Raw genomic sequence first — 15,391 nt, forward strand, 5'->3', positions numbered from 1 at the left:
CCTTAATAACCCTTTCATGACTGCCTGCTTCAATGGGAAGAAATGCTGTATTTTGCTCTCCCTCTTGAATGCTCCTGCCATGTATACACAACTTCCCACTGCAACAAGCTAATCTCTAAAGGGCTGTGACTCCTCACATGTGGTCAGGGGGCAGAAGTTGGGAGGTGCCCAAGTAGACTAGCTCAGAGCTTCGAGAGAGAAGCAGGGAGTTCCAGTCCAGGATGATACAGGCCCTCAATACTCTGCTTGGAAACAAGGCCTGCAGGTAAAGGCAGTGGGGTCAGTGGGAAGGGGTGTGGGGGTCAGTCAGAAGGAGTGGAGCATAAAAGGGCAGGGGTAGGGGGTCAGCAGGCATAGGCATGGGTATTAGTGGGCAGGGTTAAGAGGTAAACGGACAGTGGCACAGGGGTTACTTGCAGGGGTAAAAGGTTTAATGAACAGGGGTAGGAAAAGTTTGGGGGCAGTTTCTTCAGAAAGTTTTCCGTCACCCCCTCTTCTTTGGGGACTTCGATTACCTGTATGTTAGGCCACTTGACATTTTCCCACAGCTTGATGCTATTTTCTTTTCTTTCCTTTTCTGGATTTTTTAAACGTATTTTGGAGCCCTGTCATTGGGTGCATAGATATTTACCCTGGTTATGTCCTCATGGTAGATTGTCATTATATAATGTCCTTCCTTTTCTTTTATAGCAGATTTTGTTTTAAAGTCTATTTTATCTGAGATTAGTATTGCCACTTCTGCTTTTTTTTGGTTGCTGTTTGCTTGATATAATTTTTTCCATCCTTTGATTTTTAATGTATTTATGTCTCTGTTTCTAAGATGTTTTTAATCCATTCTGTCCCTCTCTGTCTCTTTGTGGGTGCATTTAAGCCATTTATGTTCAGTGTGATTATTGATGTGTGAGTTTATCGTTGTCATTTTGTAGTGCTTTTTTTAATTTTGTGGTGCTGAGGTTTTCTTTGTTCCTCTTACTCTTCTATGCTGAATCCCTTTGTTTAGTTTTTGTACATTTTGTGTTTACTGAGACTTTGTTTTTCTTTATTTTGGTGAGTAGCTTTGTTAACTTTGTGGTTACCTTGAAATTTACCCTTGGCTTCCTAAGTTTAAACCAGTCTTTTATTACTTGATATTGCCTTAACTTCCTCTCCATTTGCAAATTCTATACATATACCATTTATTCTTTTATTGTCTTGACATTGTTTTCATTTACAGATTGACATCCCTACTTCCCTGTCGTAAATCTTTTAGTTTTGTTTTATCCTTGAGAGTTCATTACCTAGTTTGGTATCTAGCTGATGCTCTCTTGTGTCCTAGATTCAGGTTGTTGTCTGATGTTGCTGGTTCTCTACCCAAAGGACTCCCTTCAACATTTCTTGTAAGTTTGGTTTGTTTTTTATGTATTTCCTTAAGTTCTGTTTATCTGGAAATGTCCTAATTTTGCCATCATATTTGAGTGAGAATTTTGCAGGATATATTATTCTTGGTTGGCAGCTTTTTTTTTTTTTTTTCTTTGAAGGTTTTATATATGTCATCCCATTGCCTTCTTGCCTGCATGGTTTCTGCCAAGTAATCACTTCTTAGTCTTATTGTTTCCCTTTTGTATGTGACTTATTTTTCTTGAGCTGCTCTCAGAATTCTTTGCCTTTGGTTTTAGTGACTGTGATCATGATATGTCTTGGTGATTTTCTTTTGCCTATATGGGTTTCGTTGAACTTCTTGCACGGTTTCTGTCAGCAAACCTTCAATGATTATCTCTGTTTTCTGTTTTCTCCCCATCTGCAACTCCAATCACATGCATTTTTTTGCTTTTGGTTTTATCCCACATCATTCTCAGGGCTTCTTCATTCTTTTCTCTGATTTTTCCTCAAAGTGGTATCCAAGGATTTGTCTTCAATTTCACTGATCCTGTCTTCCATTGTTTCAAACTTGCTCCTAAAACCTTGTATTGCACAGTTCATTTCTGAAATCTCATATCTTTTGGATTTCTAACTGCTGTTTTTGTATGATTTCTAGTTGTTGTTTGACATTTTGTTCCCATATTATTTTCTTGAATTCTTCCATTGCTTTGTCTGTTTTCCCTAATTTTGTATTCTCCATGATTTTTTTAATTTTCTTCTGCATTTTCCTTCATCTCTTGGAAAATCCTGAATATTAGTTTTGAATTCCCTATCAGGTAGTTCTACTGCTTTTCCTCCTACTAGGAGGTCACCTGGTGTTTTATTTTGGTTGTGTTGTTTCTGGAGTCATCCTGTCCTTTTTTTATATATGTTTTGATATTGTCTGCTGTATCCGGAACATTCAGGGATTACTGTCTTCGGTTATTGATTGTAGGCTTCTTTATTTTGTCCTGTTTTTGTGTTTCATTTGGTTATGTCTGGGCAGGCAGGCTGGTCATGTTTTGTTGCTTGCTTACCTGTGGGCATGATACTTCTTACCACCTTGTCCAGGTGGGCAGGGCCAGTCACTCAGCTATGGTGCAGCAAGGCCCGGGGTCCAGTAGTGGTTGAGGGGCAGGGATGGATAGTTTGCAGCATGAACTGGGACTGGTGGAGTGGGGCTGGAGGGCAGTGCTGGTAAGGGTCCAGGGGACCACATTGGTGCTGTTTGGGGGTGCAGTGCTCAGTGCACGGCACAGATAAGCAGGAGGGAAGGGAAAGGATGTGATATGCGGAGCTAAGTGGGTGGTTGAAAGAAGAGAAAGAAAAGCAAAAAAAAAAAAAAAAAAGGGAAAATAAAATGGTGGCACAGTGGGATTCAGTGGATGGGAGTGGGGCAGCCCTAGCGAGGCTGTGTGCCAGTGGCTCTATAGCCAAAGAGTGTGGCTTGGCCTGTTGAGAAGGGGTGTGGGTGGTGCATAAGGATAGGTGGGAGCGAGAAGGGAAGGGAAAGAGGAGAAACAGAGAGATGGAATTAACAAAAAAATATGGTGGTGGGGAGCCAGCAATTGGGCGCAGGGTGGAACTGGGGTGATGGCAAGCTGATGTCTCTTGCCGGGTGGCATGGCACAGCCCATCAGGAAGGGGCAGAGGCAGTGCAGGGCCTGGTGGAAGGGAAGGAAAAGGGAGCAGGGAAAAGATAAATAAAAAATATAGCCCTGAGGGAGTCAGCCTGTGGGAGCGGTGCAGACCTGGGGAGGCAGTGTTCCAGAGGCTCTCCAGCTGACAAGTACAGCACAACCTGCCAAAAAGAGGTGGGGAGTGGCACACAGGGCTAGGTGGGTGGGAGAAAGGAAAGGAAGGAAGGGAGAGAGAGAGAAGTAACAACATCAAAAGAAAAAGAAACCCAAAAAAGCAAACAAAAACTAAATAAATAAAATGGTGCTGAGGGAGCCAGTTGGTGATGGCAGTGCAGACCTGGGAAGGCCGCACACACTGACTCTCCAGCCAAGTGGTACAGCATAGCCCCTCAAGAAGGGGCAGGTGGTGCACAGGCCTGGGTGGACGGGAGACAGGAAAGAGAACAGAAAGAAAGAAAAAAAAAAATCACAGCCCATCAAGAAGGGGAGGGTACGGCACACGAGGCTAGTTGCATGAAAGAGAAAAGGAAGGCAGAGAGAGAAGCAACATAAAAAGCCAATAAATAACAAAAAACAAAAACGGCGCTGAAGGGGCAGGCCAGTGGAGGCAGGTTGGACCTGGGTGGCAGTGAGCTGGTATCTCTCAGGCCAAGCAACTGTGGCCCGTTGAAAAGTGGCAGAGGCCACAGAGAGGGAAGAGGGGTGTGGGGGGGAACATGTATTGCTGGTTACTGGGTGCTCTGTCTCCTGTTGGAAGCTCCTTGAGGTTGCCTTCCTGTACTCCCTGTCCATGCTCCTTGGTGGCTGAGGTCCAAGATGGCAAATCCAGGCAGCAGTGAGCTGGCATCCATCCAGCCGAGTGACTGTGGCCAGTTGGAAAACAGCAGGGACCACATACAAGAAAGAAGGGTGAGGGTGGGAATTCATGTATCCCTAGTTACTGGGTACTCTGTCTCCTGTTGGGAGGCTCTTGAAGTTGCTTTCCCATACTCCTTGACTGCAGTCCTTGGTGGCTGTAGTCCAAAATGGTGACTCCCTGACATGTTAGCTGGTAGGAGACTTTCACTCTGTAGCTCTCCTCATTCTCTGTTCTCTGTCAGCACCATTTGGTGCTTGATTGAGTTCTTTATTCCTTCATTTGATGCTTTATGTTCCTGGATTGACATTTGTATCTGTTTGTTTTTTTTCAGGTCTTTGCTCCAGAGGGATGGCATGATGCTTCTGTGTATAGTGCCATGTTCTCTTTTTTGGATTTTTTTTGTTTGGTTTTGGATCATTTCTACTGCCATGCCTTCAAGTTAACTGTTCACTAATCCTTTCTTCTGCAATGTCTAATCTGCCGTTAATCCTATCCCACACATTTTTCATCTTACATGTTGAAGTTTTTGCCTCTAGGAGTTCGATTCATGACTTAAAAAAATGTCTTCTATGTCTCTACCTAGCTTTTTGAACATAAAAATGGAATTATAACTGCTTAACGTCCTCTTCTACAACACCTGTGTCAATTCAGTGTTAGTTTTGATATTCTCCTCGTTTTGGATTGTGTTCCTGCGTCTTTGTATGCCTGGCAATCTTTGAATCCTAGACACTGTAAGCTTTGCTTTTTAAAAAATGAAAACCCAGTTGCCTTCAAGTTGATTCTGACTCATGGTGACCCTCTGTGTTTCAGAGTACAATTGTGCTCCACAGGGTTTTCAATGGCTTTTTCAGAAGTAGATCACCAGGCCTTTCTTCCAAGAGCCTCTGAGTAGATACAAACCTCTGATCTTTCGGTTAGCAGCTGAGCTCTTTATTTGCACCATCCAGGGTCTCATTTGTTAGATGTTGCATATTTTTGTATTCTTGAATTTTGTTTTGCAATGCAATTAAGTTGCTTGGAAACAGTTTGATCCTTTTGGATCTTGCTTTTATGATTTGTTAGATGGACCTGGAGCTGTATTATTCCCCAATACTGAAGCAAGACTTCTGAGTACTCTACTCAAAGCCCTGTGAATTATGAGATTCCTGGTCTGGCTGGCAGGAACAGGTACTATTCCCAGCCATGGGTGCTGGGCACTTTTCCCTTTAATCCTTTTAAAAGGTGCTTTGACTGGCCCCAGCAATTTATTCACACGGTGGCTTCCTCAGGCATATGCACTGATCCGTACTTAGCAGAGTACTCGAGGACAGCCCTCTACAGATCTCCAAGGTTCTCTATGGAGCTTCTCATCTCTGGTACCCTGTCCTATGAACTCTACCTCTCTTTATCACTTTAGAGTCTCAGCTCCATTTCCTCAAGTAGTCCACTGGGTTCTTTCTCAGCTCCCCTCCCTTTGTCCAGGTAGGAAGCTGGGGCAGTTGTAGGGTTCACCTTGTTTGTTTCCCATAAATGTCCCTCGTTGCCTGATATTCAGCATTTTTAAACCATTGTTTCATGTACTTTGACTGGTTCCTCTGGTTGTTTCAGGCAGGAGGGTGAATCTGGCTCCTGTTACTCCATCTTGGCTGGAAGCAGAAGTCCCATTCTTTCTGCTTCTCCTCTCCCCTTCTTCTCCAAATAGTAAGTTATAAAAACACTCATGATTGTCCAAGTTCCTTCAAGAGAGCATTTTCACAGTGCCAAGGCTTTGCCTACATTATCCCAGTTAGTCCTCACAACCAGATGTAGATTTTCTTACCCATCTCCATTTGACAGCTGAACAAACTGAGGCCCAGATGTTTGCTGGTTTGGACCCCAGACAAGCCTATTGGTCCTGAAGCCGTGTGCATTCTGTGGGTCCACAAAGTTTTCAAGGCCTTGCTGCAGAATTGCCAGGGGAACTTCCTGACCTGCATGGCAAACCTCTGGCTCCTCATTCCTTAAAGAGAAGTTCACAGTTACTGATTCCTTCTAGGAGACTAGCCAAGCAGCCCAGCCTGGGAAACCACTCAAGAGGTGCTGGTGTGGGCCAAGCAGGCTGCATGAGCAGGGACCTGGGGCATACTCAATGACACACAGAAGGGGGCCTACATGCCGGCCCTGGCCCAGCTTGAGATCATGCACCATCAGGGCCATGACATCCACATTGCAAAATAAATTTCTGCATGGAGGGGCTGTGGGGATTAGATGGCATCAAAGATCCCTTCTATCTCTGATGTTCCATTACCGCCCACTTCAGGAGAGAAGGATCCATGGTGGAGGAGGGAAGGAGGGAAATTAGAAGGAAAAGGTAGGGGAAGCCAAGGTGGTTTGGTATCCAATGCATCTTCATTTATTTTACACTTAAAAAAGAAATCGCCCACCCCTCTGTCCCATCCCCCAAAAACAGTCTCTTTTTACAAACATTAAAAATTAAAACCAAATGAAGATAGACAAGTTAATTTCAGTACAATTATTCTTCAATGTAGCTGTCATAATTAGAGTTTAAATTTCCTACAAGAGACCAATGTCCAAGTGACTTATAGGGAAATCCTGATTATTGGCCAAAAGGAAAATTACATATTACAAGTTAGCAAATTCTAGTATAAAAATAGTCCGTGTGTTGGAATAGCCTTTCCTTTTACATAGGTCTCAGGTCAGTCTACTGACTGCATAATACATTAATGTTTCAGGATTCTCTCTCACAAATGGCTCATTCGTCATAGCTGAAGCAGCACGGCGCCTGCAGTGGCAGGGGCTAGTGTCCACCTCGGGACCGTACAGGAGGCGGCAGGCTTGGCAGCGCCACGCTGACCCCAAAGCAGCAGGGCAGAGTCCTAGCCCCAGCTCTGCACGGGGGTCCTGGAGGCGGGGCCGAGTTGCGGGTAGAGCTGCCCCCTCGTGAGGGAACATCTGGCCCAGGACACACGGGAAGTGCACCCAGGATGCTGGGCCAGCGCAGGTGCAGGACACCACACTTCCTGCCAGTGTCTCCTCCTTCTACTGTAGCCTGGCCAGGTGAGAGATGGCCCTGGGTATGGTCAGTGACCAGAGTGTGGCCCTGCCTTTGCTGCAACTGGGGCAGGCTGGGGCACACTACTTGTCCCTCAGGATGTCGAGCTGTTCCTGACACTCGGTGAAAAGTCGCTGGAAGCGGAGGTTCTGTCCAATGACTGGCAGCAGCTCCTTCAGCAGCTCCCTCTTCCGCAGACCCTGTGGAAACAGGAGTGACAGCTCAATGCAGGCAATAGTAAGTAGATGTAAACTGTGGGGAACCTGTGTTTGCCCACCTGACCCATGGCCAATCTCTGGAGAAACCACAGGCAGAAACAAAGAATTGCCCTGTACCCCAAGAAACTGTGGTAGGGCGGAAGCTGGGCTGGTGCACATGCAGGATGGACATTAGGGCTGGTACACATCGGAAAGGGACTTGAGAGCTGATATATGTGGGCGATGGATACAAAGGCTGGTATACCCGCATGATGGACGTGAGGGCTGGTGTGCTTGGGGGATGGACGTGAGGGCTGGTGTGCTTGGGGGATGGACGTGATGGCTGGTATGATTGGGGACGGACGTGAGGGCTGATATGCTTGGGGAATGAGTGTGAGGGCTGGTGCGTGCGTGTGGGAGATGGATGTGAGGGCTGGTACACTTGGGGAATGGATGTTAGGGCTGGTATGTTTGCAGGATGAGAGTGAAGGCTGGTGGATGTGGGGAATGGATGTGAGGGGCTTGGCTGGTGTGCATGAGGATGTATGCAAGGACTGGACTGGTGCAGTGCATGTGTGGCGGGGGGCACCACAGCAAGGTGAAGGGGATTAGCACAGTGCAATGATAAACTGGGGAAAGCTCTCCTTCGTCTCCTCTTAGTTTGCAAGGCTCAGTTGCTGCTGACCTTCTCCCTGCACTGGTCAGCAGCCACAGTAGCTTGGCTTTCCAAGGCAGGAAGGAAGTGAAATATTGGTTGAGGGATGAAAGGAAGGTAATCTCAGGAGGGGCTGCTCCCTCACGTTGCTGCTCTCTAGGGGTTTGAGGTCGAGCCCAGAAGTGAGGAGGTGCCTAGGGGGCAGGGACTGGCTTTAGTTTTACAATCCCGGGGCTCTCTGCCCTTGGATCTTGCCTACGCCTGGGATGCACTGGCACCACGCCTGCCTTGGTCCTTCTGCCACATGTACTGCCAGGCAGGCTGGAGTCCACTGCACAGGCCAAAAGAGCAGGGCCCTGAGGGGTACAACTGCCTCAAAGGAAAATAACCAACAGGATGACAGTTACCTTCTAAAGCAGAGGCACTGGAAAAAAAGGCCCAAGAATTTAAAATAAGTGTGATGGATATACTAGTAACAAGACTAGAAATCACAGAAAAAAACCAAGTGCAGATATTAGGTTTGAGAAACACAGTAGTTGAAGCAAAAGGCATAGGAGATGGGGTAAGCAGGAGAATGGATGCTGCTGAAGACCAAACTAGAGAGGAGGATCAGAGAGAGGAGCAGCCCATGCCGGAGCAGGGAGGCAGCACAAAGAAGGTGGAAAGGAAAATGGAGGGCAGCAGATGCGCCCAATACCTACAAAATAGGGTCCCACAGGAGAGAGGGAAATCATTGAATAAATAATATGAATTTCATATAATTAAAGAAAAGTGAATGGCTTTAGACCGAAAGGTTCCAAAGAGTGCTGATCAAGTGAGGTATGGAAAAACTCACATATAGACACATTAGAATAAAACATACATAATTTGAGAATATCAAAGACAGAAAAATGTCTGCAAGTTTCTAAAGAGCATATCACCTACAAAGGAAGAGGCACCAAGGTTCAAAATGTTTTTAATGTATTGGAAAAAAAATTATAATCTAGACTTTTTTATGCTGCCACACAGTTATTCACAGATGAAGGTGTAATAAAAATATTCTTAGGCTTATAAAACCTCAGAATGTTTGCCACAGGAAAGACACACCCTGAAAATGCTTTTAGAGGATATGCTCAAAGTGCTGTTGTGTGCTGTCGAGTCAATTCCAACTCACAGCAGCCCTATATGACAGGATAAAACTGCCCCGTAGCTCCTGGTAGGTTTGAAGAGCAGCTGAGCGCATAACAGCTGTACCACCGGGGCTCCTTATGCTCAAAGTAAGAGACAACTCCAGAAGATACTAAAAGAGGTATGGAAAGTAATATGATTAACTCCCTTGCTCAAGTTTATGGTAGTCTTTTAAGAAAAAAAAAAGCAAGCAAATAAAAATGTAAATAGACTAAACTTGGCTATAAAAGTTTATCGGATTGGATAAAACAAAAACAGTCATGAGATGTTAGCATAAACACATAAACATGGACAAGAAAGGCTGAAAGTAAAAGAAAAGAAAAAGATATGTTAGCAAATACTATATGAAAGTAAGTAGTTTTACTATTCTCAGACAATAGACTTTAAGATAAAATGCAACATTAGGTAAAGAGAGAGTCAAAGAGAAGAACAAAACCACCCTCACAGGTGGAGATCTTAATATACAATTATTGATGGGTTAGGCAGGCAAAGAGCTGCAGGTTCAGGTAATATACAATTATTGATGGGTTAGGCAGGCAAAGAGCTGCAGGTTCAGGTAATACACACACAGCATTTAACAGACTTGACCTGATGGACATACCTAAAATGAGGCTCCCACAATCAGAGAACTCACATTCTGCTCCGGCACACATGGAACATATGTAACAGCAGAACTGAGTAGTTGCAATAGAGAATGTATGGCCTGCAGAGTCTTAATATTTACTAGCTAGTCCTTTTTTTTTAGTCCTTTACAGGAAAAATTTGCTATCCCTGATACAGATCATTTTCTCTGATTAAAACACTACTGAGTAGAACTTATGAGTCAAAGACGGAATTAATTCTAATTATTTGAAATTAAAAATGATTTTTAAGTGAATGGTAATAAAAAGATTAAATACATTAAAACTAGTGGGATGCAGCAAAAGCAGAAAACAGCTTAGACAACATGAAAAAACTGACAATCACTGACCCAAGAGTCCAACCTGAAGCATCAATGAGAGAACAAAAGACGCCAGAAAACACACACGCACACAAGCAAAATAAAGAATATAATAGTTGAAATCAATGAAGTAGAAAACAAAGATTCAATAGAGAAGAGGACTAAAGACAAAAGGCATTCTTTGAAAAGACTAAAAGATAAACCTTTGGCAAGAATAATCAAGAAAAAGGGAGAAAGCTCAAAGAAACAGGAATAAAACCAGGAACATACTTAAATACTATCAACAATTTTACGCCAACATATTTGAACATTTAGAGAAAACTGACAAATTCCTGGAAAAATAAAATTCATCAAAACTGACACAAAAAGAAATATAAACCAGGAACTTAAATCTTAGCACAAACAAAACATCACGCCAGTAGGGTTTTTTTTTTTTTTTTTTACTGTCTACAAGAAAGGTACTTTATTTTTTTTTCCAAGTAGCAAGTGCTATTTTTTTTTTTTTATTGTGCTTTAGGTGAAAGTTTACAGCTCAATTTCTCATTCAAAAATTTATATACATATTGTTTTGTGACATTAGTCACAATCCCCACAATGTAACAGCACACTGCCCCTTTCCTCCCTGGGTTCCCTGTGTCCATTCAACCAGCTCCTGTCCCTTCCTGCCTTCTCATCCTACTTTTGGACAGGAGCTGCCCATTTGATCTTGTGTATCTAACTGAACTAAGAAACAAATTCTTCATATGCATTATTTTTTGTTTTAGAGTCCCAAGAGTGGGCTTCGGGAATGGTTTCAGTTCTGGGTTAACAGCACCTCTGGGGCCAGAGTTTCAGGCATTTCTCCAGTCTATGTCAGACCATTAAGTCTGGTCTTTTCATGTGAATTTAAGTTCTGGTCTACATTTTTCTCCTGCCTTGCCTGGGACTCTCTGTTGTGTTCCCTGTCAGGGCAGTCACTGGTGGTAGCTGGGAACCATCTAGTTCTTTTGGTCTCAGGCTGGTGGAGTCTCTGGTTTATTTGGTCCTTTTAGTCCTTTGGGCTAGAATTTTCCTTGTGTCTTTGGTTTTCTTCATTCTCCTTTGCTCTGAGTGGGATGGAACCAATTGATGTATCTTAGATGGTGACTCACAAGCTTTTAAGACCCCAGATGCTACTCACCAAAACGGTATGTAGAACATTTTCTTTATAAACTGTTACGCCAATTGACATAGATGTCCCCCAAAACTATGGTCCCCAGGCTCCAGCCCCAGCTACTCTGTCCCTCAAAGTGTTGGGATGTGTCCAGGAAACATCTTTGCTTTTGCTTTGGTCCAGTTGTGCTGACTTCCCCTGTACTGTGTGTTGTCCTTCCCTTCACTGAAGTTGATCCTTGTCTACTATCTAGTTAGTGATTTCCCCTCCCCTCTCCCCATCCTCATAATCACAAAAGAATGCTTTTTTTCCTTGTTTAACCCTTTTCTTAAGTTCTTATAATAGTGGTCTCATACAGTATTTGTTCTTTTGTGACCAAGTTATTTCACTCAGCATGATGCTCTCCAGATTCATCCATGTTGTAAGATTGCAAAGTATTCTATTGGTGTATGTACCATAATTTGTTCATTCATTCATCTGCTGATGGGCATTTAGGTTGTTTCCATCTTTTTGCTATTGTGAATTATACTGCAATGAACATGGGCATGCATATGTCTATTTGTGTGATGGGTCTTATTTCTCTTGGGTATATTCCTAGGAGTGGGATTGCTGGATCTTACGGTATTTCTAGTAGAAACCCTGGTGGCATAGTGGTTAAGTGCTATGGCTGCTAACCAAAGGGTCAGCAGTTTGAATATGCCAGGAGCTCCTTGGAAACTCTACGGGGCAGTCCTATTCTGTTCTATAGCGTCGCTGTGATTTCTCTTTCTAGCTTTTTAAGGGAGTGCCATATCGTTTTCCAAAGTGGTTGTACCATTTTACATTCCTACCAGCACTGTATAAGAGTTTCAATCCCTCCAACATTTAATTTTGTGTTTTTTGCATTAGTGCCAGCCTTGTTGGGGTGAGATGGTATCTCATTGTAGTTTTGATTTGCATTTCTCTAATGGCTACTGACTGTGAACATTTCCTCATGTGTCTGTTAGCCACCTGAATGTCTTCTTTGGTGAAGTGTCTGTTCATATCCTTTGCCTATTTTTTAATTGGGTTATATGTCTTTCTGTCATTGAGGACTTACAGTATCTTGTAGATTTTAGAAATTAGATCTTTACTGGATACGTTGTAGCCAAAAATTTTCTCCCAGTCTATAAGTTGTCTTTTTAACTCTTTTGGTGAAGTCTTGATGAGCGTAAGCATTTGATTTTCAGCTCCCACAGTTATCTAGTTTCTCTTCTGGTGTTTGTGCATTGTTAGTTATGGCTTATATACTATTTATGCCATGTATTAGGGCTCCTGTCAATAGGTTTTTTAATTGACTTCTAAAAAACTTTCAAGGAACAGATTTTTCTAATCTTATACAAACTCAGAGAACAAGAAAATGAGAAACTATACCCAGTTCATTCTATCATGTACATATAACCTTGATTCTAAAGGACGGTATGAGAATAGAAAATTCTAGGCCTATTTTGGATAAAATGAGATGTACAAATCCTCATAAATTATTAGCAGTCAATTCTAACAATGAATAAAAAAGATAATAACTATGGCCAAGTTGGGTTTATTCCAGGAAAGGAAAGAGAGTTTAATATTAGAAAAACCTAACTGGTTTCAATACTGTACTGAAGTTGTTAATAAGCACAATAAAACACGGGGGGGGAAACGCATGAAAATTGGAAAACGGGAAGTAAAATGATTTTTTGCAGATGACTTGACTGCTTACTGCACATAAAAACCACATTATTGACAAATTAATAAAAATATGGAAATGTCTAAAACGAGGGCTGATGACTATTATAAATAACTAGAAAACCAAATAATGTATCATTCAGAATAGACAAATTATAAAATCTAAGAATAAGTCTAACAAAAGTTGGACATGGCCTTTGTGCTGAAAATTATAAAATTTTACTAAACGGCATTAAAGAAAATTTAAATTTGTAGAGAGACCATCCAGTATGATAAAGATGCCAATTCTTCGTAAATGGACCTACTGGTCCAATGCATCTCCAAACAAATGCCCAATAGGGTTTTCAATGGAACCTGATGCATTAATAATTCTAAAATTTATATGGATGAGTAAGAAGCCAATAGCCAAGACATCCCCTAGCTTATCAAACATGCAGGTATATTATCAAGTAAGAGTAATATAGACAGATCTTATAAACAGACCCATTTTGATAAATGAGAGAGAAGGCAAAGCAGGTTAGGTGGTGGCATAGTGGTTAAGTGCTCGGCTCCTAACTGAAAGGTTTGCGGTTGTAACTCACAGTGGCTCCGTGGGAGAAACATGTGGCAGTCTGTTTTGGAAAAGATTACAGCCTTGGAAACCCATGGGGCAGTTCTACTCTGCCCTATAGGGTCGATATGAGTCAGAATCAAATCGATGGCAGTGGGTTTTTTTTGTATTTAATAAATCTCCCATTGTTATTGAGTTGATGCCGACTTATAGCAACCCTGTAGGACAGAACAGAACTGCCCCATAGGGTTTCCAAGGCTGTAAATCTTTACAGAAGCAAACTGTTGCATCTTTCTCCCATGCAGCAGCTGGTGGGTTTGAACGGCTGACCTTCTGGTTAGCAGCCAAGAGCACAACCACTGTGCCAGGGTCACTATGAGTCAGAATTGACTTGATGGCAATGTTTTTTTTTTTTTTAATAAATAAGAGTGCATATAATAAATGTCTTGGGAGAAGTGCAGGCAGAGTGCTTCTTATAAGGGAAGTTAGCAAGACTTCATTTTACGTACTTTGGACATGGTATCAAGAGGGACCAGTCCCTGCCTGGTATAAAGTAAAGGGTTAGCAAAAAAGAGGACAACCCTCGATGAGATAGACTGACATAGAGGCTTCAACAATGGCCTCAAACACAACAACAATTGTGAGGATGGCACAGGACTGGGCCATGTTTTGTTCTGTTGTACACAGGGTCACTAAGCATTGGAACCAACTCCACGGCACCTAACAATAACATTCAATAAACTGGAGGTGCAGGCGATTAACCACGTGGCTGCTAACGGAAAGGTTGGAGGTTTGTGTCCACCCAGAGGTGCCTTGGAAGAAAGGCCTCGTGATCTACTTCCAAAAAATCAATGACTGAAGACCCTACAGAGCACAATTCTCTTCTGACACGCATGGCATCACCATAAGCAGGAGTCAACCAGAAGGCAACTGGTGGGTTGATTAATTTACAACATGACTCCAAAGGGATTAAGAACTTAAATTTCTGAACTGTTATAAAAATCTGAATGATAAAATGTTTACAAAGCTCTTATTTTTAAAACAAAAATAATAAAAACAAAGTTTGAGCTTTGTAACATGTAGAAATAAAAGGTATGACAAGAGTAACACAAAGGCCAAGAGGCGATATAGAAGTATACCATTAAAAGATACAATATATGAAGTGGTATAATATTACCTGAAGGGAGACTGTGGTAGTTAAAGGTATATATTATATCATCTAAGGCAACCACCCCCCAGAAAAAAACAAAACAAAGAAGTATAGCTAATAAGTCAACAAAGAAGATAGAATCACAGAAAACTTTTAATTCATTTAAAGGAAGGCAGAAAAAAAGGATAAATAGAAAGACAAGATGGTAGATTTAAATCCAACCCATTGTGAGTCGATTCCAACTCATAGTGATCCTATAGGACAGAGTAGAACTGCCCCATAGGGTTTCCAAGGCTGTAAATCTTTACAGAAGCAGACTGTCACATCTTTCTCCCAAGGAACAGCTGGTGGGTTCAAACCTTTTGGTTAGGAGCTGGGTGCTTTAACCACTGCACCACCAGGGCTCCTTAGATTTAAACCCAAACACATCGATAATCATGTTAAAATGTCTAAACACTAATTAAAGGCATAGAATCTCAGATTAAATAAAAAAGCAATAACCACTTATATGCTGCCTTCAAGAAACTCATTATATCTAAAAATGTAAGTAGGTTAAAATTAAAGGATAGAAAAAGATACCACACTAACACTAATCTAAAGAAAGCTGGATTGGCTATATTAATATCACACAACATAGATTTTAGAGCAAAGAATATTATCAAGGATAAAGCCCACTTCATAATGATAAAGATTCCTCAATTTCTCAAAAGCACATAACAATCCTAAACATTTATGCAAATAATAATGGAGTTTCAAAATACTTGAAGCAAAGACAGATATAATTGCAAGGGGAAAAAAAATACAATACCAGAATTTAGTTGGATATTTCAATACCCTACTCTCAGTAACCGACAGAGCAAGTAAACAAAAATGAGTTAGGATAAAGAAGATTTGAACACTGTCAATAAACTTGACATTTATAGAACACTCTATCCAACAATAGCAGAATACACATTATTTTCAAGGGCATAAAGAACATTTAACAAGACAGATCACATTATGGGCCA

At 42.0% G+C, this 15,391-nt stretch overlaps 1 protein-coding gene across 4 annotated transcripts in view; it reads right to left on the reverse strand.

The window, feature by feature from the left end:
* Nucleotides 1-6,224: 6,224 nt before the first annotated feature.
* The window catches only part of LOC100669322 (protein HIRA), a 109,516-nt gene continuing 100,349 nt past the window's right edge, over nucleotides 6,225-15,391 (reverse strand). For 3 of the 4 annotated variants that reach the window (XM_010598778.3, XM_010598783.3, XM_010598780.3), the window contains one exon: nucleotides 6,225-7,107. In XM_010598778.3, the coding sequence (XP_010597080.2) occupies nucleotides 6,653-7,107 (455 nt within the window). In that variant the 3' untranslated portion in view covers nucleotides 6,225-6,652. The remainder of the gene's footprint in view (nucleotides 7,108-15,391) is intronic. The other variant, XM_010598781.2, reaches the window with a different exon arrangement.

The sequence above is a fragment of the Loxodonta africana genome, chromosome 19 (assembly GCF_030014295.1).
Source record: "Loxodonta africana isolate mLoxAfr1 chromosome 19, mLoxAfr1.hap2, whole genome shotgun sequence".
Taxonomy (NCBI): Eukaryota; Metazoa; Chordata; class Mammalia; order Proboscidea; family Elephantidae; genus Loxodonta; species Loxodonta africana.